Source organism: Octopus sinensis, linkage group LG19, assembly GCF_006345805.1.
Source record: "Octopus sinensis linkage group LG19, ASM634580v1, whole genome shotgun sequence".
Classification (NCBI taxonomy): Eukaryota; Metazoa; Mollusca; class Cephalopoda; order Octopoda; family Octopodidae; genus Octopus; species Octopus sinensis.
The window spans coordinates 12,622,693-12,646,596 of NC_043015.1; the positions used below are offsets into that span (position 1 = coordinate 12,622,693).

The window sequence follows — 23,904 nt, forward strand, 5'->3', positions numbered from 1 at the left end:
TAGACTAACTCTCTCCCTAATTAGTTGGCCTATGACTCTCTCCGTAACTTTCATATATATGCTGTAAGAAGGATTAGGATGTTTGACTTATTAACACAGTTGAACACTTCACCTACTTGGGAGTGTCATTTCTAATGACACAACTTTTGAAAATAATATTGACAATCATTATTGACAAAGTCAGCACTCACTTTGGATGTCTGCAGAAGCATGTATGGCAGATTTATGTGCTGGACAACTGATAATCTTTGTTTACAGTGCACTATCAATGAAGATAGTGCACTGATTCAGATTAATCTATCATTCAGATAAATCTATCAGCTGTAATGCTTATTTATTCACATTGTTCAAATGAATCATGCATTATCTCATAGCTTTGAGATTCTGAAAATGTGGTTGTTTACTTTTAGAATGACATTGTAGGGAAGGTGTGAGAGGCCAAATCTGGTCAGTTTGAACATAAAAGAGGTTAAATATTTGGGTCAGATATGGCCTTTTTGAATGATAAAGGGTTAAACAAAAAATTTCTAGTTTTCTTTCTTTATTTTCTTATAACCAGCAATTTTCAGCGCTTGTTAGCGCTTTGAGCTATATCTCAAACATAATCAAATCTGTTTTTTGTTTAATTTCTCATTTGCCATACTTTTCTAGCTTCAGAAGGAATATAAAACAAATTATTTCCCTGCTTTTGGAATTCCTTCCTACCTTAAACTTCTGCCAATAACTGATTAGATAACCATTTGAAATTTTCTCACTCTTCTGTCATGGCAATTTTTTCTGGATCAATAAATTAAAAAAAAGTTTCCATAAGAAAACAATTATCTATGTTAACTAATTATTTTTCTCCAAGGATTTCTTACATGTGTGTGTGTGTGCATGTGTGTTTGCATCTGTATTTGTCCCCCACTACTACTTGACAACCAGCATTAGTGCATTTATGTTCCCATAACTTAGTGGTTCAGCAAAAGTGAATGATAGAATAAGTACCAGACTTTTAAAAAGAAAATACTGGGGTCGATTCATTCAACAAGATAATTTTTCAAGCAGTACCCCAGCATCACTGCAGTCTAATGACTGAAACAAGCAAAAGAAAAACAAAAGAAAAATATATAGTACACTATATTTTTGATAAATTCTATTGTGTAAATAGGGATATTTTTTCTCCTTCTACAAACACGGCTTTAATATTTATATTATGTTTATTGTATTTCTCTGTGACATCTTTTATTTAAAGTACATTATCTCTTAAAACACACTCTGATTTATACTTGTCCCAGTTTGAGAAGAGGGTGGAGCAATATTGGTAGCTATCAAAATATTTTAAATAGATGTTACACCTACTCAAATATTGGCAGCTGGACAAATACTGACTGACTCATCTTGATTGGAAATGCAATATCTTTTTATCAATTGTTTATATCTGTTTCTCTACGTAGGTGAACCCTTTGAAACTCTTGAATGAAATCACAATAAATGTTGTTTATATTATCAAGTATTTTAGAATATTTCATGCAAAAGTTTATCATTTTGAAGAATATTTTTAACTTGATCAAAACAAAAGATTTATATTTTATAGAGTTTTTCCCATGGATTTATTAATTCTCTTCAATTTATATACAAAATTTCAATTAAAATTATAGAACTCTTGCTGAATTGAATTGAATGTTATGTTGTTTTCAAAAAAAAAAAAAAGAAAAAAGAAAACTAAACAGAAAATAAAAGAAAGTAAACTAAGGAATCAAACTCATTATATCTATTTTTTATCATACCCCTCCCCCAGTCTTTTTCTTTTTTCTCATTATTAACTCATCCTGATTTTGTTAAAATTGTGTTTTAAATTCTATGTGATAACATGATCAATAGTTAATGTAATACTTCTTTAAAATTTCAGTTTCTAGTGATGTTTTTAAATATTTGAAATGCAATTCTTATTTTCAGAAAAAAATGAATCTTGTCCTACGGAAAATAAAATTAGAAAAACTAAATTAAATCAACATTCAGTGAAGCATTATGAACTTAAAGAAGCCACTCTATTTGTTCCATTAACTGGTAATTTTTTTTTAATAAACAAAACTTCAATTTGCTTACATATAGAATTTTAATTGAATATTATCATAAAGTCATGAGGTGGAATATTTTTGTTGAAATTGTTAGGAATATTAAGCCTTATATGTTAGAAAGCAAGAAGAGTGGAGAAAATGTGTAAACAGGATGAGTTATATTATGCCCATTGAAACTTCAAGTTTGTATTAATTGATTAATTAATTTCTCCCTTGCCATAGATCTACTGAACATAATTTGACCAAGTCTGCTCAACTGTAAAAAGTAATTATTTTCTCTAAATTTTTAAGTTGAGTGTAATTAAAACTGGATAAAATGTAAAATGAAAGCATAGTAATAGAAGTAAGGTGAACTTAATAATTCATTAAGAAATATTAGGATTCCTTGAAAGAAACAAATAAAATAAAACATAAAATGTGTTAAGCAAAGACTACATTCCTTATTTCTATAAATATGCCCATCCATCTATCTTCTTTGCCAACTATTCTTGGGAAAGTTATAGAGGTACAGTCCTCTGGCACCTCCTCCAAGGGCCCTTTCAGAAGCAACCATTATTAAAACTCTTTGCAACTGAATTCCGGAGTGTAGCTGATTGAGACTGTGGGTATTTTGGTCTATTCCTAGGTCTCCTGGGGGTAGACCATTTCTAATCTCACATGAAAAGAATGTATGGTCTTAGAGAAACATTACCTAGCTTTGGGATAGGTGAATGCTGATGACAAGAAGGGCATCTGGCTGTAGAAAATGTGCTCCACAGAATTCCATCTGACTCATGCAAGCATGGAAAAGGGGACATTGAAATTATGACTACAATATTGTTGATGATGAATGCATCTTTTATCTTTTACTTGTTCCAACACTTTCTGGCTGGATTCCTAAGTATGACCAACTGAGACTATGGATATTATCCAAACATCTTATTCTTAGTTTAGCTCTAGGCCTCTTGCCATTTAACTCAGCTTGAAAAATCCATCTTGCAATTTTTTCCTGTGACATTCTGATAACATGTCTGTAGTACTGCAGCTGTGACCACTCAATATGGAAAGGTGGTGGCTCTATCTGGAGAAACTCTTTAATCTTCAAGCTACATATCCTATTGACTAATATTACTCTAGAGAACCCCATTTTGGCTGCTTGAATTCACAGTCTTTTAGTCATTACCCAACATTCACAACCATAGATGTTACTGACTCAAATACTGGAGCTGGATATATTTATTTCTATAAATATTTGAAAGTAAATCTTTTTTGGTATATAATATAGATAATACATCCAAAATTAGCTTCATTATCTTTTTTCATATTTCTCTATATCAGCAGTCTTTATTTAATTATTTCATCATTGTCATTGTCGCCATCATCATCATCATCACATCATCATCATCATCATCATCATTTAACATCTGTTTTCCATGCTGGCAGTCTCCATTCTTTGTTCTGGCATGGGTTTTATGGCTGGATGCCCTTCCTAATGCCAACCACTCTACAGAGTATACAGGATACTTTTTATGTGGTACCAGCTCCTATACTTTCAATGTCGTGCCAGAATGAGTGCTTTTGATGTGACACTGGCACCAGTATTAATTCTGCTGTGGTAGACAGGTCTTCTTGAGTACAGCAAAAAGCCAGATATCTCAGTTCCTTGTCATCTCCTTCGTAAGGCTCAATGTCTTGAGATTGTACTTAAATTGTATCTGTTTTTTCTAACATACATTTGAGTTTTTAATCTGTCAATTTAAAAGCAAAAGAAAAAAATTTTTTAATTCTCTAATTCTTTATGAACAAGATGAATTTGAACAGTTGATTAAAGAAATGGCAACTGCTGCAAAACCATTTATGGCTGTTTTAAATGCATCAGGAAATATTTGTTTTGAAAAACCATTCGAAGAACTTGAAGTAGATATGATTGCATTTTCACTGAAACAGAAACAAATTGAAAACAAGATGGAAAAAGGTACAAAGAAATTTTCATTTCTTTCACAGGACCATTTAGAGATGATGGAATAATACTTTTTACTTTTACCTTTATCTTACTTGTTTCAGCTTGTGGCCATGCTGGGACACTTGGAGAATTTGTCAGTCAAATGAATCAACCTAAGTACTTATATTTTTTTAAAGCCTAGCACTTATTCTATTGGTCTCTATTGCTGAACTGCTGAGTTACAGGGATGTAAACACACCAGCAGGGGTTGTCAAGCAGTGGTGTCGGTGGGGCGGGGGCAAACACACACAAGCTTCTTTCAGTTTTCATCTACCAAATCCACTTACAAGGTTTTGGTTAGCCCAAGGATGTAATAGAAGTTACTTGTCCATAGTGCCAAGCAGTGAGACTGAACCTGGAACCATGTGGTTGGGAAGCAACCTTTTTACCATGCAGTCATGCCTGATTATTTATTATATCTATATATAAGTGCAGGTATGGCAGTGTGGTAAGAAGCTTACTTTCCAGCCATATAATGCCAGATTTAGTCCCACTGCATGGCACATTGAGCAAGTATTTTCTACCATAGTCTTGGCCAACCAAAGCCTTGTGAGTGGATTTGGTAGATGGAAACTGAAAGAAGCCCATCATATACACAGACATGACAGAAGTAAATAGACACCCTTATAATTGTTAAAATTTATTTAAATTTGAAATTATACATTCAAATGTTTTATTTATTATACTATAATGTGAATGTCTAATATTTAGTAGACATGCCCTTTGCATGCTACTGATCAGATGACAAATATTCTCCTCAGGAATTTCTTGTCAAATTTCATGCAGTAATCTTAAAAGATCTGGCTTTGAGAATGCCTTCTTGTTCTTTTTATGAAGCATCCTATCCATTATGCCCTAGAGGTGTTCAATAGGATTCATATCTGGTGACTAGCTTGGCCATGGAAGCTTCTTAATGCCATTCTCTTCCAACAAATCTTGTTTTTTTTTAGCTGTGTGACAAGGAGCCCTAATTTCTATAAATAAAGAGTCTTTAATCATTTCATCACTGGAGAAGATTGGGAGGAATCCCTTCTGCAATATGGACACATATTTATTTTGAGTTTATGTTTCCCTCACACTCCACTAGCTCTGATCAACCATTACTCCAAATTGCTCCCTAGACCATCACAGAACAGCTGCTGTGTTGCATTGTTGGCTGCAATTTTTTCACATTAGATTCTTGACCATGGAGTCTCCAGACCCACACTCAATCACTATCAGAAAATACAGCAAATCTAGACTCACCAGGGAATATGATAGTATTCCACAATGTTAGTGGCCTCTCCACCATCTCACCGGCCCAATCTCTTCTCCACTTGTTATTGGCTTGTTGAAGAAGTGGCTTCCTTCTTGCTGCTCTGCCATAGTAGCCAAGTTTGTGGAGATACCTGACAGCTGTTCTGGGACTAAAATAACTTGTTCTGCTATGTTAGAGGTCTTGTAACAAGGACTATCCTACACACTTCTCTTAACAGGGCGAAGGATCTTGCCATATAGCCCTGGTCAGCCTGGGTGAGGTGATGTGGACTCCTTCCCTTCTCTGCTGAATTGCACAATTACTCTATTAACTGTAGAAAACTGGAGCCCAAGGTTTTCTGTGATTTTATGCTGATGAAGTCCACCTTCAGATTGACTGAAAATACAGCCTCTTTGAAATTCAGACAGTTCTAAGGTTTCTTTTTTATGTGGCATGATTAAATAGTCACATACAGAAACTGAATCATAAAAATGTCAATTAATAAAAATATATATATGCCTTTTCAAATTGAAATAAACATAAAACAATGTTTTATAGGGTGTCTATTTACTTCTGTCATGCCTATGTATATGTGTGTGCATGTGTGTGTGTGTTTCCCACCACCACTTGACAACTGGTATTGGTATGTTTACATATGTCCATAACTTTATGTCCCTGTAACTTAGCAAGTCTTGATAACTTCAGCAAAAGAGATTGATAGAATCAGTACCAGGCTTTAGAAAATTTTTAAAAAAGCACTGGGGTTGATTCATTTGACTAAAATTCTTCAAGGCAGTGCCCTTGAATGGCCACAGTCTAATGACTGAAACAAGTAAAGAATAAAAGAATTTGAAAGAGAATTTTTCTCATATAAGAAATATTGTAACCACATATAATGATTAACTTAAATATAACAATACAGTAAATTTACATTTACAACCTTGAATACTCTTGTGCTTATAATATTATTTTATGCTTCATTCTAGATGTCAATAATGAGCTTCAAGCATTGACCGTAATCTATATATTAGTATCAGCTTCTAATGTTTTACTAAACTGCTCTCTTGAATCAGCTATAGTACATCTTAATGAACAGATAGAAATATACAGATGTGTAAAAGGTAAATATCTTTTGTTATTACAGATCACAAAATGCTGTTTGTCTTTTTTTCATTTCATATCACAGTTTTTGATTGGTTGCAACTTCCCAAAGGGTTCACAGCTTTTCTGATGCATACATAACATACATATGTTGTCTTTTACTATGGTCTTGGGCCAACCAAAGCCTTGTGAGTGGATTTGGGAGAGAGAAATGGAAAAAAGCCTATTGTGTGTGTGTGTGCACACATGCATGCATGTGCATGTGTGTGTGTGTCTCCTTGTCTTGATATAGTATGACAGTTGTAAATGAATGTCCTTGTCATACAAACATGGTCATTCATGTCTACTATTCTGTAGAAACTTATCTGGTCATGGGGAAATATTACCCTGCTTTGAAACAGGTAAGGGATGGTGACAGGGAGGGCAACTAACCATAGAAAATCAGCCTCAATAAACTCTGTCCAACCCATACAGGCAACCATGTAAAAGTGGATGTTAAAATGATGAGGATGATTATAACAGCAATGATACACACACACACACACACACACACACACACATCTAGATACATATATATATAGCACTGCACTGAGGACCTTTGAAAAGAGGAAGAAAATGACATGACTGGTTTGAGGTAAGTGTGAAAGAGCTTAATACACCCATGGAGGAGAAGTGCACTGCCCTACTGAAGCAGAAACATCGACTCACCAGGGCAATGCTGCAAGCATTGAGATCAGTAAGGAACAACATAGTGTGCAAATGACTACTAGTCACAACTGTGTGAAGACATTCAACTGTCTTTTGACATTGGCAACATTTGCAGAATGCATGAAGGTATCACGAAAGCCATCAGCCCAACACAGAGTAAAATAGCTCCACTCAAATCCAGAACAGGGGAAGTCAGCAAGGGCAAAAGAGAGCAGCTGGAGAGATGGGTGGAACACCAAGGAAAACAACATCTTGGACACCTACCTGTCATGGAGGAGCTGGACACACTGCCAACTGCTGAAGAACTGAGCAGAGCCATTGGTAGCTTGCCCATTGGAAAAGCACTGGGTTTGGATGACATCCCATCAGAGATCACCAGGTGTGCAAGGCGAGTTCTACTTAGCCACTTGCTGAAGCTACTGTGTCAACGCTGGGAGGAAGGAACAGTCCCACAAGACATGAGAGACTGCAACATTGTTACTCTCTATAAGAACAAAGGGGACAGAAGTAACTGTAATAATTACTGAGGCATCATCATGGAGGTTTTTGCCCACATGGTCCTAAACAGACTTCAGAAAACCACTGAGAGGGTATACCCCAAATCTCAGATCAGAACACTCAGCCAACGACATAATCTTCTCTGTTTGACAGCTACAGGAGAAGTGCTGAGAGCAAAAGCAACCACTCTTCATCACCTTCATTGTCTTCATAAAGGCTTTTGACCTAGTTAGTAGAGATGGCCTGTTTAAAATCCTTCCCAAAATTGGCTATCCTCCAAAACTTCTCAGAATTGTCCAATTATTTCATGTAGTTATGGAAAGTGTCGTTTAATTTGATGGCTCTTCTTTGGAGGCATTCATCATATGTAGCAGCACAAAGCAGGGCTGTGTTCTTGCCCCTACCCTGTTTGGCATCTTTTTCACAGTCATGCTGAAACACACATTTGGAACATCAACAGATGGTGTCTACCTTTACACCAGATCAGACAGTAAAGTGTTTAGTCTGTCAAGGCTGAAAGCAAAATCCAAAGTTCATCAGGTATTCAACAGAAAAATACTGTTTGCAGACGACGCAACACTGACAGCACACTCTGAGGAGCAAATGCAGCACCTTGTAGACAAATTCTCAAAGGCCTGTCAGAAATTCAGCCTGACTATCAGTCTGAAGAAGACCAACGTACTTGGCCAAGGTATCAAGCACCCCTACCACCATCACTATCAACAACTACAAGCTGGAGGTAGTCCACGAATTCACCTACCTACCTTGGTTCTACCATCTCTGATGATCCCCCACTAGACCCTGATATTAAGAGGCAAATTGGACAAGCATCCTCCACATTTGCCAGGTTCACAAAGAGAGTCTGAGAAAACAGAAAACTGGCCACAAACACTAGGATTGCTGTCTACAGTTATTTTAATAGTTATTTTCTTCAAAGCTATAATGGAAGTGACAAAGGAACATATTCAGCATATTTTGCTTTAAGAGCTCAATTAAGGCAACAATGCAATGGAAAGTGATGAATATTAATGTTGTATATGGGGATTGGACAATACGTGTAAGCTAGTGACAATGGTGGTTCCAGAAATTCCGAGCTGGAAACTACAGCCTAGAAGATGAGCCTCATCCTGAAAGATCTGTAGAGCTTGACAAGGATGTCCTGTAAACCCAGGTGGAGCAAAATCCCATCGTAATTGTTGAGGAACTAGCAGAGAAGCTTGGATTTAGTCATTCAACCAGTCATCGACACCAGCGTCTGAAGAAATGCAACCACCTTTCGTTTCAAGACGAAAGGTGTTCTTCCATCAGGATAATGCTCGGCCACATAGAGTGAGGATGACATTTCAAAGGCTGGAGCAGTTTGAATGGGCAGTGATGCCTCACCCACCATATTCACCAGACATTGCCTCATCTGATTATCATTTATTCCACAGTCTTCAAAATCATTTGGATGGAAAAATATGAATTCTGTAGAGGAGGTCAAAACAGTACTGGAAGAGTATTTGTCATCATGGAAAAGGGAATTTTGGAAGCGAGGCCTTCCAACTCTTCCAGATAATGGAAGAGCATCATAGAAAATGAAGGAGAGTATATTTTAGATTAAAAAAGAACTCTGTTTATCTTAATTTTGAAAAATAAAAGAAGTATAAAAAAACGCATTATTTATGGGATGACCCAATACTTTGCTTGTTTGCTGGTCGGTTGTGATTTGAGGTGGAGGAGATGACTCATAGACAGGTAAGACAACTTACCTCAAGTCCCATTCTGGAGTGGTGGACATTGATGTTTCGCCATTTTGTCAACTTCACATACCTGAACCAAACCACAGGTAAATTGAACAGCCTGTCCATGACTATATGTAAAATGGTACAAACACTATCTGCAGTTATGCCGGGACTTGCAATAAGTAAAGCATATATATTGTGAACAAGCAAAGTATACACATTGTGCATGTGTCTTCAATAATGTTTAAGTGTTTTCTATTCATTTTGCAAATACTACACACTTTTGATATTCAATGTACCTTACAGAGAAAAATATAATAAAGAAGCTGTCTTTGCTAGAAGGGTTACACTGTTGCTGTAATAGAACCATATTTAATTCATGATAAGAATAAGTAAAATTTTGAAATAATAGGAATAAGTCACTTATAAAAGTAGCTTCTTAATAAGATAATAGTGAAGTTTTGAAAGTTTACTAGTTTATTGAACCAGTCAGACAGCAGGACCTGACACCCAGAATCTAGTTATAAAGGGTGGAACTCAAAAATCTTACACATTTTTCATGGAAGAATGCAAACCTTAGCAAGCTGTCCACTAGCTCTCTTCAGTAGAGCTCAGTCAAGCTATTTTTCTCTCTTCAAACCTCACTCAACCAGAGTAGAATTAGTTTCTCTCAACTCCTAAAATACATTTGACATAACCTTGTTTTCATGATTAATTAAATATTATTTTTCTCATTATAACTTGTAATTAAATATTGTTTACTTTTCTCTATATAACTTACTCAATTATTCAAATCCTATCTTTACGAACTTCTGTAATAAACTCATATCTTTTAACTATGTTGAATTCTCTTAGGGGTCTACTCTACTGTTAGTACAAAGTTGTTATCTATTGCATCCATATCTTCTACAATAGAATCTTTGGACAATCTCAGAAGTAAACTTTTTAAAGCTAAGAAAGATTTTCTGCAACAGAATATAACTCATCCTAAAATTACTACAATTTGCAAAGAAATTGAAAAATGTCAGCTTCAGGATTTCTTACAGGGAAAGGTAAGGTAGTTGTTTCTTTATCCTTTTGATATAAAACAGGCAGAATGTTTGGGCCAGATATAGTCTGTTTAAATACTAAAGGGTTAAGGCAGTAGAATGTGATCTGAAGGATATGTGGCTGCTATTTCTAGTAGCTAAAGCAACCACATAGAGGTCCATTCATCGACTCAGGAGAACATTAAGCTATTATCTTTGGTCATAATTGATGAAGCCTAAATATCTTACAAAACCTTCAAGTGAGTTTAGAAAACTAATACCTACAACTTTTTTTTATTAATCACTTAAAAGGTTTCTATATATTCTTTTGATATGTTCACCTTCAGGAAATAAATGTTTGTAGCATGTTATACCACTATCACAAGTGAGAAATATTTTCCTACTTGAATTTAGACATTATCATGTTTTCACATTGCTTCAGTGTATTCTCAAAAGAATCATAAATCAAAGCATTATCTTAATATATCAAAACACTCTTTATACTCTTTAATATTGATTCCAGACCATTCTAAAGTATTAAACTACTGTTCTTTGTCCCCCTTTATCAGTGATTTACTAAATAAAAGCTACCAGTTTTGTTTTTATAGTATGTAACCCTCATGATACTTCATTTAATCCAATTTGTCAACAGGCTTTCTGTAAAACAACAAGGAAATGTAGCTATTCATATAAATAATTTCTGTGTGTGTGTGTGTGTGTGTGTGTGTGCATGTAGATGTGCATGCATGCATGTATATGTCCATTAATGCCACACACAGAATTGTAGAGTGTTTAAGATTAAAAAAGATTTATATATTTTGACCATTTCATAGATACTTATCATCATTGAAAAAAACGTTGCTGGGCTGATATTAATAATTTTAGACCAAATTATATATGGTACAAATATGAAGGCTGAAATTGCAACTCTTTCTTCTAAAGAGAACAATTATCATAAGTAAGTATCAAATACAATTCTGTTTTACAAAATTTTAAAATTGCATGTTGATTTTAAATCTGTAGATGCAGTTGTTATTGCATGGTTAAGAAGATTGATTCCCAATCATATGGTCTAGGATATTTAGAGAACAACTTATTCTATTGGTCTCTTTTGCCAAACAACTAAACAAACTAACACCAGTTGTTAAGCTGTAGTGGAGGACAAACACAAAGACACACACACACACACACACAAATATATTACATGGAAAAATGTGAGCATGAAAAGTAATATTCTTAAGCTTATAAACCTGGAAAGGTACAGGACAAGTTATTACACCTGTAAGAGTATAGGACAAACTATTACTTCAAGTAAAGTAAAGAATAAGAAACTTTTTACTTAAAATATTGAATCAAAGAATAAATTTGAAAATATTATAAACTAAAAATTATACACGTTATAATTAATTGTAAGCAAAAAATACAACATTTTAAAAATAATCATTGTACATCATAAAAAAATTAAGTACTTCATAAGATAGTTAAGGCTAAATTTATAAAGAAAATTACATATTATTAAAATGTAGTAAATAATTAATCATTAAATAAATAGAATTTTATTCAAGCTATTACTTCTATTTTTCAAGCTATTACTAAAGAATTTGATTACTATTTATAAGTACAATTCCAATTTACATATATTGAAATTTAACTATATTAAGCAATGCTTTTAGATTTTATTTTTTAAATATTCTAAGGTATAAATTTTTGTATCTTTTGTTATTACAATAGAGTGCAGTTCCCCTAATTTTTCATTTTTTAAAATTACTTTTTGTAATTACAATAAAATTCAGTTAATTAATCATCAGCTTATTAGCCAGTTCTTTTAATTTATCACTCTTTACAGTTCTCATCATATAAATTTATTGTACAAAACTGTTCAGCTAATTTGTAAGTTTGTCTAATTAGTCACTTTTTTCTGTATTTAAGGTAGTAAATTAACAAAATTCTACTTAAATAAGTATAGTGTCATTTGTAAACTATAATAAAATAATTTTTAATATTCAAATTTTAATTTTAGCTGCAATATTTTAAGTAAAAAGTTTCTTATTCTTTACTTTACTAGAATAGCTTGTTCTATACTTTTACAGGTGTAATAACTTGTCCTGTACTTTTCCAGGTTTATAATCTTAAGAATATTACTTTTCATGCTCACATTTTTCCATGTAATCCCTGATTTTTCCAAGCATTGCTATAAGATAAATAATAATGTATCAATTAATAATTTAACATTTTACCTTATAATATACTGAAAGATAATATTTCAATTTTTCTATGTAAGTGATGATAATATTTCAATTTTTTTCATGTTTAATTCAAATATATGTTGTGATTGAATTATTTGATATTACCCATCCACACCAAATTAATGGCAGGGATTTTTACCATGTTGTTGGTTGCACCATGGCTCACCAAAAGTTACAAGCAACAAGACCCCAAAACCATGAGTTACCAGGCTCACCTTAAGTAACCTAGATTTTGGGTTGGTGATAATAGCACTGACTGCTGCTAATGTAGATGTATCAATAATTATTCAATACAACAGTAATTATAAAAGCATATCAGATATACATAAGTTAAAATTACCTACATTCTATTAATATAAATTTGATTTATGAAAAATCCCTTTTAATTAATTTTGAAATTTAAAACATAAATTTAGAATATAAGCACTTTTAACCATTGCCTATTCTGGACAGCTTTCAGGTTTGTCCATAGAGACACAGCCAAAAATTACTACATTCTTGCCCCAATAAATTTAGATGTATATATCTGAAGCATATAACACATTAATGAACTAGCCTGATTAAATAATTAATTAAAACGAAAAGGAAAATCCAAAAAAGCAGAAGGCAAGTTAATTAAAGCTGAAAGAGAAAATTAATAATAAAAGTTAAACTTACCCTAATTCAACAGCATATTACAAATAACTTTATTAAATACTAGCAGTATCGCCCGGCGTTGCTCGGGTTTGTAAGGGAAATAACTATATAAGCATTTTTAGAGAGTTATAGCCAAAAAATAGCAAAAAAATGCATTAAAAATGGAAAAAAAATTATGGTAAATTTTTTTTAAATCGTTGACTCATCGTAGACATTTTTAGAGAGTTACTTCCCTTATATGATAGCGAAAAAATGCATTAAAATGGAAAAAAATGATGGTAAATTTTTTTAAAATCGTAGACTCATCGTAGATGTGCGCTAATACTCAGAAGGGCTCGATATGAATCACGACTATAAGATACCCGCTTTTGGTTAAACTGCACTGCAAAATGTGGGAGTAGTTAGGAATCTAAATCGTAGGAGACAGACACACAACTTCACTTCTGTATATAAAGATTTAATTTAAAAAATAAAATATATGAAAGGCAAAGTCAACCTCAGTCGAATTTGAACTCAAAACATGAAGACAGACAAAATACCACTAAACACTTCACCTGGTACACTACCGTTTCTGCAAGCTCGACACCTTAGAATGTAAACATTCATTTTAGAAATATATTCTTAAAATTAATTAAAATGAATTAAAAAAGTAATTCTAATATTAAAGAATAATTTCAAAATAAAAATAGCCTTTTAGAAATTTTTTAAGAACATACTATAGCAACAAGCCTTGTAAGAAGAGAGAGAGAATGAGAAGAGAAGAAGAATAAGAGCAATTATAACAAACAACAGATTAATACAACTATTTCTTTGCTTGAAGCATTACTCCCTTACTTACTTATTTTACATTTCATGACATTTTACCTCATAACTTTTTTCTACTAATTTTTGTTGAATGCAACTAACAATTCTATCTAGGAAAAGTATACTTTTATTTTAAAATTTAAAAAAATTTATGTTAATTGAAAATGAGCACCTGCCTTACTGCCCACCCTAAGGTCTCACATATTTTGATGCAACTTTTTTTCTGCTGAACCAAATCTCAAACTATTTATGCCAAAGTGTAGCTGAGGAGGTGTCCTCTTTAAAACTGTTAACAGTTTGCAATTGAGAACTGAATTAGTGGTGAAACTTGGAAGCTGCTGCAATTGACAAAATGGTGGACTTCAGAATATATTCAACCACTACTGTGGTTGAATGATATATATATATATGTATATATGTATGACAGGCTTCTTTGAGTTTCTGTTTACTAAATGTGCTCACAAGGCTTTTGTCAGCCCAGAGGTATAGAAGACACTTGTGCAAGGTGTCACACAGTGGGACTAAACCCAAGGCCACAAGGTTGAGAACCAAGTTTCTTAACCCCATGGACATGCCCACTCCTATAAGCTGTGTGTGTGTCTATAGCCACACCTGCACCTATAGCCATGCACGTGCGCGCATGTGTGTGTGTGCACTGCTGTTGCTGCTACTTTTGTTGCTGTTGTTTTGAATCAAAAATATTCCTCTTGATTAAAAAAATGTATACTATGAAAATTATTCATCATAACTTGAAATAAATTTGAATTAAGATTAATTAAATGAAATTGTTTTTCTGAATTATTACTCATCTTAGAATCTATTATCTATTATATTTAAAAAAAAAAAAGAAGCAATATCATGTGACTCTGATTTTATTATATTTTATTTTAGATTACTAAACACAAACAGTGATATCATTATTATTGAACAGGATTTGATATCACTTGACTTTCCCTGGCATATTTTTTCTTTAGTAATTCAATATGAATATAACAAGAGTTCAAACACCTTTTTCAAAACATGCCAGCTTCACAATATTACTTTCTTTTCTCTCCAAACAACTCAAAGTAATGAATTAAAGAAGACTAGTGGTAAGTTACTAATTAAAGTAAAGTACTGAGACAGCTGTGTCGGAATAAATTGTGAATAAATTTATATGTGTGTCTGGTAATGCATTCAGCTTTTCTGTATAAATAGACTCTGAAGGCATATGGCATACTAGTTAGGGTTATTAGGCTCATGATTATCAGGTCATGAATTTGGTTCTTGACTGCATATCATGTCCTTAAGCAAGATACCTTATTTCATGTAGCTCCAAGCCACTCAGCTGGCAAAGATGAGTTGTATGTGTAATTCAAAGGGTCAGTCTTGTCGCATTCTGTGTCATGCTGAATCTCCCCGAGAACTTTGTTAAGGTTATGTGTGTCTGTGGAGTGCTCTGCCACTTGCACATTTATTTCATGAGCAAGCTGTTCCATTGATTGCATCAACAGGAACCCTTGTCATCATAACTGATGGAGCACCAGTTTTATAAATAGACCCTGTGGTTAAAATACAACCTCCTCTCTGCATGGCCAAACCTAGAAACAGTTGGCTAGTTTTGGCTAGTTTACACATCTTGTTGGGAGTGTCTGTTTTTGTTCATCTTACAGAGAGCAATCAACTTACAGATCGAGACAAATGCAACAACTGGCACCAGTCTTAATGATTTGCCCATCAATTTTGTATGGCCTTTGTTGGTCATGGTTCATCATGTATCTGCACAAGTATAAGTGCAGGAGTGACTGCGTGGTAAGAAGTTTGCCTCCCAGTCACATGATTCAGGGTTCATACCCACTGTGTGGCATCTTGGGTCATGGGGTAGAGTCCTCTTGCGCCCCTCTATATGGCCCTATCAGAAGCAACCAGCAATCCACTTTTCCAGTTTGATTCCCAAGCATGATCAGTTGAGGCCATGGACATTATCAGTCATCTCATTCTTGGTCTGTCCCTTGGTCTTTTGCCTATTGGCTCCACTTGAAGAATCTATCTTGTGATTCTTTCCTTTCTTTCCTGCAACATTCTAATCACGTGTCCATAGTATGGAGCTGTGATCTCTCAATGCAAAGAAACAGTGCCTTGACCTAGAGAGGCTCCCTTATCTTCAAACTACACACTCTGTCGAATAACGTGACTCCAGAGATCCTTTGGACAAACCCAATTCAATTACTTATATTTGCGATCATACCCTTTCAGTAAATACCCAACGTTCATCATCATCATCATCATCATTTAGCGTCAGTTTTCCATGCTGGCATGGGTTGGACAGTTTGACTGAAAGCTGGTGAGCTGCACCAGGTTTCAATCTGATTTGGCATAGTTTCTACAGGTGGATGCCCTTCCTAACACCAACCACTCCAAGAGTGCAGTGGATGCTTTTTACATGACACTGTCACAGGTGTTTTTATGCACCACTGGTATGGGTGCTAGTTACATAACATTGGCATTGGCCACGACTATGATTTCACTTGGCTTGACAGATCTTGTCAAGCAGGGTATATTACCAAAGGCCTCAGTCACTGGTCACTGCCTCTGTGAGGCCCAATGTTTGAATGGAACTTTTTATGTGCAAATCAAAGCTTGTAGGCAGCTAACACTACACTTCACACCTCATTGACATTTTGTACATAGATGTAGCCACAAACTATATATCTCATGCCTCAATGGGAATATGCCAGCATGGAAAGCAGATGTTAAATGATGATGATGATGATGAGGTTCCCTAAATTTATATCCTCTTAGTACGCCCTCTATCAAGTCACTTTTGATATCACATCTCACTCTTCAGTAGAGGCTCTTATTCTTTCTTTCTACTATGGGTACAAGGCCTGGAATATTGACCCCGAAAGAACAAAAGGCAAAGTCTACATTGACAACATTTGAACTCCGAATGTAAAGCTAGAGGAAATGTTGCTAAGCATTTTGCTTGGTATGGTAACGATTCTGCCAGTTTTCACCTTAGATGCTCTTATTAATACATGATGTATTTTAACAGAATATTTTCAGTTTTATTGTTAAAAATATTAACATTTGGTTTCTATAGTTTCAAACTTTACATATATCTCAGTGATATTTTATTTTGAGAGCTGTGCCACTGTTTAATTCAGAAGGCAGCATTTGTTTACTTTACAAGATGTAAGGTAAACAGTGTAACACCTAATCTTTCTCCATACTGGCACCATGTGGTCTATAACATTTATCTTTTATGTTTTCATTTATATTTTTTATCTTCCTAAGAGCTCATCTAATTACCCAACCCACCACTTCTCTCCTCATTTCCTATCTTTTGTAAAAGATATACTAAAGAAGACAGCTGAGTTTAGCTCTTTGAAAAGTAGACCTTTAGTTAATATCGATTTCTAGCATAAGCAAAAGACTTAAATTTGTGTAAGTTGTTATTTTAATCCCATTACTTACTTTCTCAAGCGTGGAAGGAAGAAAGAGAGAGTTGACCTGAAAAAGATTTGAATTCAGAATAACTAAATTCAACAATGTGTTTTGTTCGCCTTTGTATTCTGTCAGTCTGCCGCACTGCTTTAGTTTAATATTATTAAGTTCTTCTTCCCATCTGCAGCTTTTCCTGTTTTTTCAAGCAAGAATCCAGGACTGAGCAATACAACTATCAAAATTATTGTTTCTGAAAGTCTTACAGTCAATAAACTATTATTACAATTATTAGAAACAAGGTAAGTAGTTAATAATGTAAGTTAATTTCATAAGATTATATAAGCTATTTAAGGTGTACATTGAATCTACAACTTCTCCCCAACAAAAACTTGTAGCCTTATTAATGAAGAACACTCAGGCAGACCCCACCCCACTTCAGATGATGACCAAATCAAGACATTGATTGAGAATAACACACATTACACAATGCGAGAATTGGCAGAAATACTAAATTTCTCAAAATCCACTATCCATGAGCACTTAGTGAAGCTTGGGTACTCAAATCACTATGATGTTTGGGTACCACATGATCTAAGTGAAAGGAATCTTTTCAATTTGCTGTGATTTGCTGTGTAAACACAATGAAAATGCACCCTTTTTGACGGGTGATGAGAAATGGATCATTTACAACAATGTTCAGCAAAAAAGATCTTGGGGTAAGCAACATGAGCCACCTTTAGCCACCCCAAAAGCAGGTATTCAACCTAAGAAAGTCATGCTCTGCATCTGGTGGGATTGGAAAGGAATCCTGTACTAAGAGCTTCTGCCAAGTAACCAGTCAATTAATACTGAGAAGTACTGCTTGCAACTGGATGATCTGAAGGTAGCAATTCAAGAAAAACATCCAGAATTGGTGAACAGGGAAGGTGTTGTTTTCCATCAGGATAATGCCAGACCTCATGTTTCTTTGGTGACTTGTCAAAAATTTTTGCAGCTTGGCTGGGTTGTGTTACCCCACCCACCATATTCACCAGGCACTGCTCCTTCAGATTTTCATTTATTCAGGTCTTTGCAAAATAATCTCAATGGTAAAAATTTTAATTTTTTGGAGGACATAAAAAAACCACCTTAATGAGTTCTTTGCCAAGAAACCACCAAAATTCTGGGAAGACAGAGTCTTTAAGGTGAAGGAAAGATAAAGAAAGGTTGTGCAACAAAATGGTTCATATTTAGTTAAATAAATATTTAATGGCATAATTTTATTTTGTCTTTTAATTTCCCTTAAAAATCGACATGAACTTTCTAGACAACCCAATATATATATATATATATATTTGTGTGTGTGCATGTGCATATGTTGCCACACCCTGCGTCACACAGATTCTGTCATTAAGGGAATATGTGTCTGTGAAAGGCTCAACTGCTTATGTTATAATTCAGTCTGTTGATTATTCAGCTGGTCATGTGACTAGAATAATCTGTGTCAAAACTGAAGATGAATTCACTAACTTTTTTCTCATTCTTATATAATAATTTATAATGATGTTTTTTTGTTTGTTTGTTTTTTCTTCTTATATCCAGATATAATATTGTCACTATTGGAATGATGTTTGAACGGATTTTGCCATCTAAAACGTTTCAATTTGTTGATATCATTATTGATGAAAAGACCTCTATTGTATGTTGTAATACATCTCATCTAGAAGAAAAAGCATTATTGCTTTTAGTATTCAGACTGATGGGCATCAGTTTGAAATATTCTTCATGTTATGTACTTGTCACAGTTTTATCTTCTGATACTACAGGAAACTTGTAAGTGGTAATATGTACTGTTGTTGTTGTGTTTATTTCATCTGTGGTTCCCAAACATTTTAAACTCACTTCTCACTTTGGAGCAAATAAAGTTATTTTGTGCACAGAGCATAAAGTAAAAATATACATTAAAACATGAATTTATATAAATTATCCTATAAATATAATTTAAACTGCAGAAAATCAATATGTACTTCTTTATTCAATAAATAGAATACAGTTAAGAAGATTTTATATTTAAAATTTCTGTTTGCATTTTTCACATCTTCTAAAGTGTAATGTTATTATTTTCACAGCACACCTAGCTAACTTCTTGCTACACAGCCATGTGATACAACATACTGCCTGGGAACCACTGAATAATTTATTGTTTGTATAATAGAGAATGAAACAGTGTGAGAAATATTTCACAAAAAAGGATTTGTTGTTACATTCATTGGAATGTTTTAATTTTATCTTTTGTGTTTTACTTTCAGTCATTGGACTGTAGCCATACTGGGGCACTGACTTGATGGGTTTGGTCAAAAAAGTTGACCTTGCTACTTCTTTTAATTTTAAACCTGGTTTTTATACTATTGGTCTCTTTTGCCAAACCAGTAAGTTATGAGGACATTAACAAATTAATGCCAGTTATCAGGGGGTGAAGGGGGATAAACACAAACACAGTGACCCCCACCACATATACATGTATACATGCATACATACATACATATATATATATATATATATATATATATATACTAAGCAATAAGGGTTTAGCAACGAATTGCCTTACCACATACCGAATTTAGAAATAGCAGTCAAAGGGTTATAGCTATTTCTTCTACTAAAAAGGGAGATCTCAGTAAAAACAGCAATTGCTGTTTTTACTGAGATCTCCCTTTTTAGTAGAAGAAATAGCTATAACCCTTTGACTGCTATTTCTAAATTCGGTATGTGGTAAGGCAATTCGTTGCTAAACCCTTATTGCTTAGTATTACTTAAATTTTCCTCGAATGAGGCTTTTACATGCCGAAGACTACTTGGTGTAATTGATAATTATTCCAAATTAATTAATTTCACCCTTCATTATTACGGATAACTATATATATATATATATATATATATATATATATATATATATATACAGAGAGAGAGAGAGAGAGAGAGAGAGAGAGAGAGAGAGAGAGAGAGAGAGAGATAGATATGTATGATTTGGGAATATGTGTGTGCAAGTACGTATGAGTGTATGTCTTTTTGTTAGTATTTATGACTGTACAAGAGGAGTAAAGATACACGAGCCAGACCCAGTGGAGCACAGTATAGCATGTGTGACTACTCACCAAGCTGTATGGTCTCTCTGGCCATTAATTGGCACTGACTTTAATAAAACTTACTTAATTGCATGTGTTAACATGTGTATGTGTACCAGACCACGTGTGTGTGCATTTGTATATCATATCTACTGACAGTTTTTTATAATAATTTTTTTCACTTTTTTATATATTTGTTTCTTTTTGTATCTGCTCTTTATCATTGATCTTCTATAAGAATGAAGCAGTATGCGTTAAGTTACCATTTCTATCTATGAAACCCAAGAAGTAAACAACCTTGCCCAGACTTGTGCCTGGGAGGGTAACTTTCTAGATGCAATCCCATGGTCAGTCTTTTGAAAGTAATGATTTTTTGATTGCAGCCCTCCTGTGAAATCTGGCTTTGTGCAGCTCCCAACAAACAGTTTTTGTGGAAACTGGGTTCTCAAGTTGGTCATTAAGCTCTGCAGTAATTTTGTGATCCTTTCTAACAATTTACGTAAGAGTCTGACAGTCCCTATCTGAAAGTTTTGGTTTTCTTCTGGAGTTTTGTTTTGACAAGGTTTTTCCCTCTTTCTCAAAGGCTGTCATTACTTTCGAGACAGTACTTCTTCATACACCAAGCATTTCGGCTGTTCTCGTTGCACTAGTGCCTGCCATACGAGCACCAACAATTTGACCTCTTTGAAAGTCCAATAGATCTGTCATTTTAATGAATATTAATTACCTTTTTCTGATGATATCTGAAAAGAAACAGCAGTTTTAGTAATACATATTAAGCAACACTAATAATGAATTTTAAAAAAAACATAAAAATAAACAAGCTTTTGATGATTTTGTAGATATTTCAAAATTATGAAACTATGATGTTAGGTGTTTCCATTATTTTGTCTAGCCCCTGTATATTAGTGTCATAACCTTAATTTTCTTTTCTTTTTATTCTCAGCTTCTATTTCCAACTTAAACTTATGGTTCAATTATTTGCTATGTAATTTTCAGGTGTCATAGTTTTACTGGTCTTTGGAACTGTTGAATATTGAGTATACCCATAGAAAGGCATTTTTGTTGCTGGCAAATTGTGTCTATCTTGAATGTGTAAATATATTGAATACATATATAAGACTATAATTTGTTTTTATATTTAAATGCTTAAGTATATATGTTCATACACACATGCACACACACACACACACACACACACACACACACACACACACACACACACACACTCACACAATTGGGAACTATATTTCTCTAATATTTTAGAAATTCAGCTATCAAGAATATTTCCAAACTCGTTGCTACCCTGACCAATTTCAACGTCAGTGGAGAATGTACGTTTAAGGTAAGAGTTTTATCATCATCATCATTTAACATCCACTTTCCATGTTGGCATGGATATATATATATATATATATATATATATATATATATATATATATATATATAGTATATCCTTGTATGTAAAGTTAGATTTATGATTGCTGCTGAGTTTAGAGCTCCACATAGAGTATCTTCATCCTGTCTGCTTCTTGTATAGTGGTTTATTTACTACTACACTTAGTAATATTACTAGTTTTGATAATCAGAGCATGTGTATGAAAAATATGATCATTCTAACATAATAGAATAAAATGTTTTCCTGATGATATATTGTGGTTAAGCATCCAACTGCATTTAGAATATCCAATGCAGAGGTTCCAAACAACCACAGTTGTGTGTGTGTGTGTGTGGTGTGTGTGTGTGTGAGTGTCTTTTAATTACTCTTTAATTACTCATGGAAGGTATAGGATGTTGCACAAGAATTATACTGAGTGCACTGCTAATGAAGGTGATTATATGACTCCTGTTCTTTTGTCATTCATTAATTAGTGTGTGTTCATTTATATGAACACATAATCATTTATATGATTATGATTATACAGGTGTTATCATCATAATTTTCCATGCTGGCATAGGTTGGACAGGTTGACATGGTTTGAATCAGTTCCTGTTGAGAGCTACTGCTTTAACAAACAAATCAGAAGACTACATTTAGTTCATTCATTTCAATTGTTCACTTAGTTTCTAATGCTGGATGCCTTTTCTTTCAATAACCGTTTTACAAAGGGTCCCAGGAGCATTTTATCATGACACTAGCACCAAAAAGCAAGACAAGACTAAAAGTTCTCCACACTACACTTACTCATTCAACAACCCAATTTCAGTGTGTACTTTTTGAATTTTATCATAATGCCAATACTAGAAATGTTGCCATGTCCTCCACAAGGCAGAACTAAAGAGACCTCTCAGTTCTATGCTTTCTCTGTCATTTGCCAATCACTTTACAAAGTGTGTTGGTTGTATTTTACTCTAGCATCAAGGACTACCTTGTACACTATAAGAATACAATATTCATTACTCTGAGACATGCCTCTCAATGCAGGGTCATCTAGCAGTATTATAGTTCCCTAGATATATCAATGCACTGGGTCCTGTAGTACAAAGATCAGAATTGGGCCCCTAGACCGAGGAGGTCCCCAGGTAACTGCCCAGTGTGCCTGTATCTTAATAGAGCACTGACTCAAGGTAATGTGACCTGTGAGGTGAATAGGAGAAATAACAGAAGAGCCAGAATAGATAGGGAGAGAGAACAAGAGAATAGTGATAGAAACAGTGTGATAAGTGTGAGAAGAGGTAAAAGAGAAGGGCAGTAGTAAATGAAAGTGATTGATAGCAATAAGGAGAGGCTCAGGGAAGAGTGAGTGATGACTGACAGTACAAAAAAAGAGTGTAGGCAAAGTGTATGGCTTATAAATAGGTTCGATGTGGTCTCTTACACATTGGACAAGAAAAGTAAAATAATGGTTGGAAATTGAATACATGTGCATTTCATAGTATGCATTGTTGTGTAAGTAATATAAATGGTATAGAGATGAATGGTAGGGAGATAATGAAGATGAGTGATAAGTAAATGAGTGATTGGGAGTTGAATGATAGGGAAATGAGATGTCAGAGATGCAGGAGAGACAGCAGATGTTGACTTGACTCAGTGTGTGTGTGCATGAACCATTGCCTGTGCATGTGCATGTGTGTGTGTGTGCACATGCATGCATGTGTACATGGGTACTAGTATGTGTGCTTGCCTGTCTGATTGCCTGTATTATATATGTAGGCATGCATAGATACATGCATGCATACAACCTTCTAAATATTGGCTCAAATTAAATTTTAGAGCATAAGAGTATTGTCAATTTAGCTTCAACTCACATCATAAATTCAAATGAATGATAAGCAAATTTTTATATGGGCTTCTTTCCTCTTACTGTTGCTGTTGCTATCATTATTTTGGTTACTTTTTCTTCAGCAATA

At 34.1% G+C, this 23,904-nt stretch overlaps 1 protein-coding gene across 1 annotated transcript in view; it reads left to right on the top strand.

Moving 5' to 3' along the window:
• The window catches only part of LOC115222320, an 89,085-nt gene that overhangs the window by 36,154 nt on the left and 29,027 nt on the right, over positions 1-23,904 (top strand). The window contains exons 15-23 of the mRNA XM_036511420.1: positions 1,939-2,049; positions 3,847-4,014; positions 6,265-6,399; positions 10,225-10,361; positions 11,171-11,295; positions 14,915-15,114; positions 17,637-17,748; positions 19,031-19,261; positions 21,820-21,898. Of these exons, the coding sequence (XP_036367313.1) occupies positions 1,939-2,049; positions 3,847-4,014; positions 6,265-6,399; positions 10,225-10,361; positions 11,171-11,295; positions 14,915-15,114; positions 17,637-17,748; positions 19,031-19,261; positions 21,820-21,898 (1,298 nt within the window). The remainder of the gene's footprint in view (positions 1-1,938; positions 2,050-3,846; positions 4,015-6,264; positions 6,400-10,224; positions 10,362-11,170; positions 11,296-14,914; positions 15,115-17,636; positions 17,749-19,030; positions 19,262-21,819; positions 21,899-23,904) is intronic.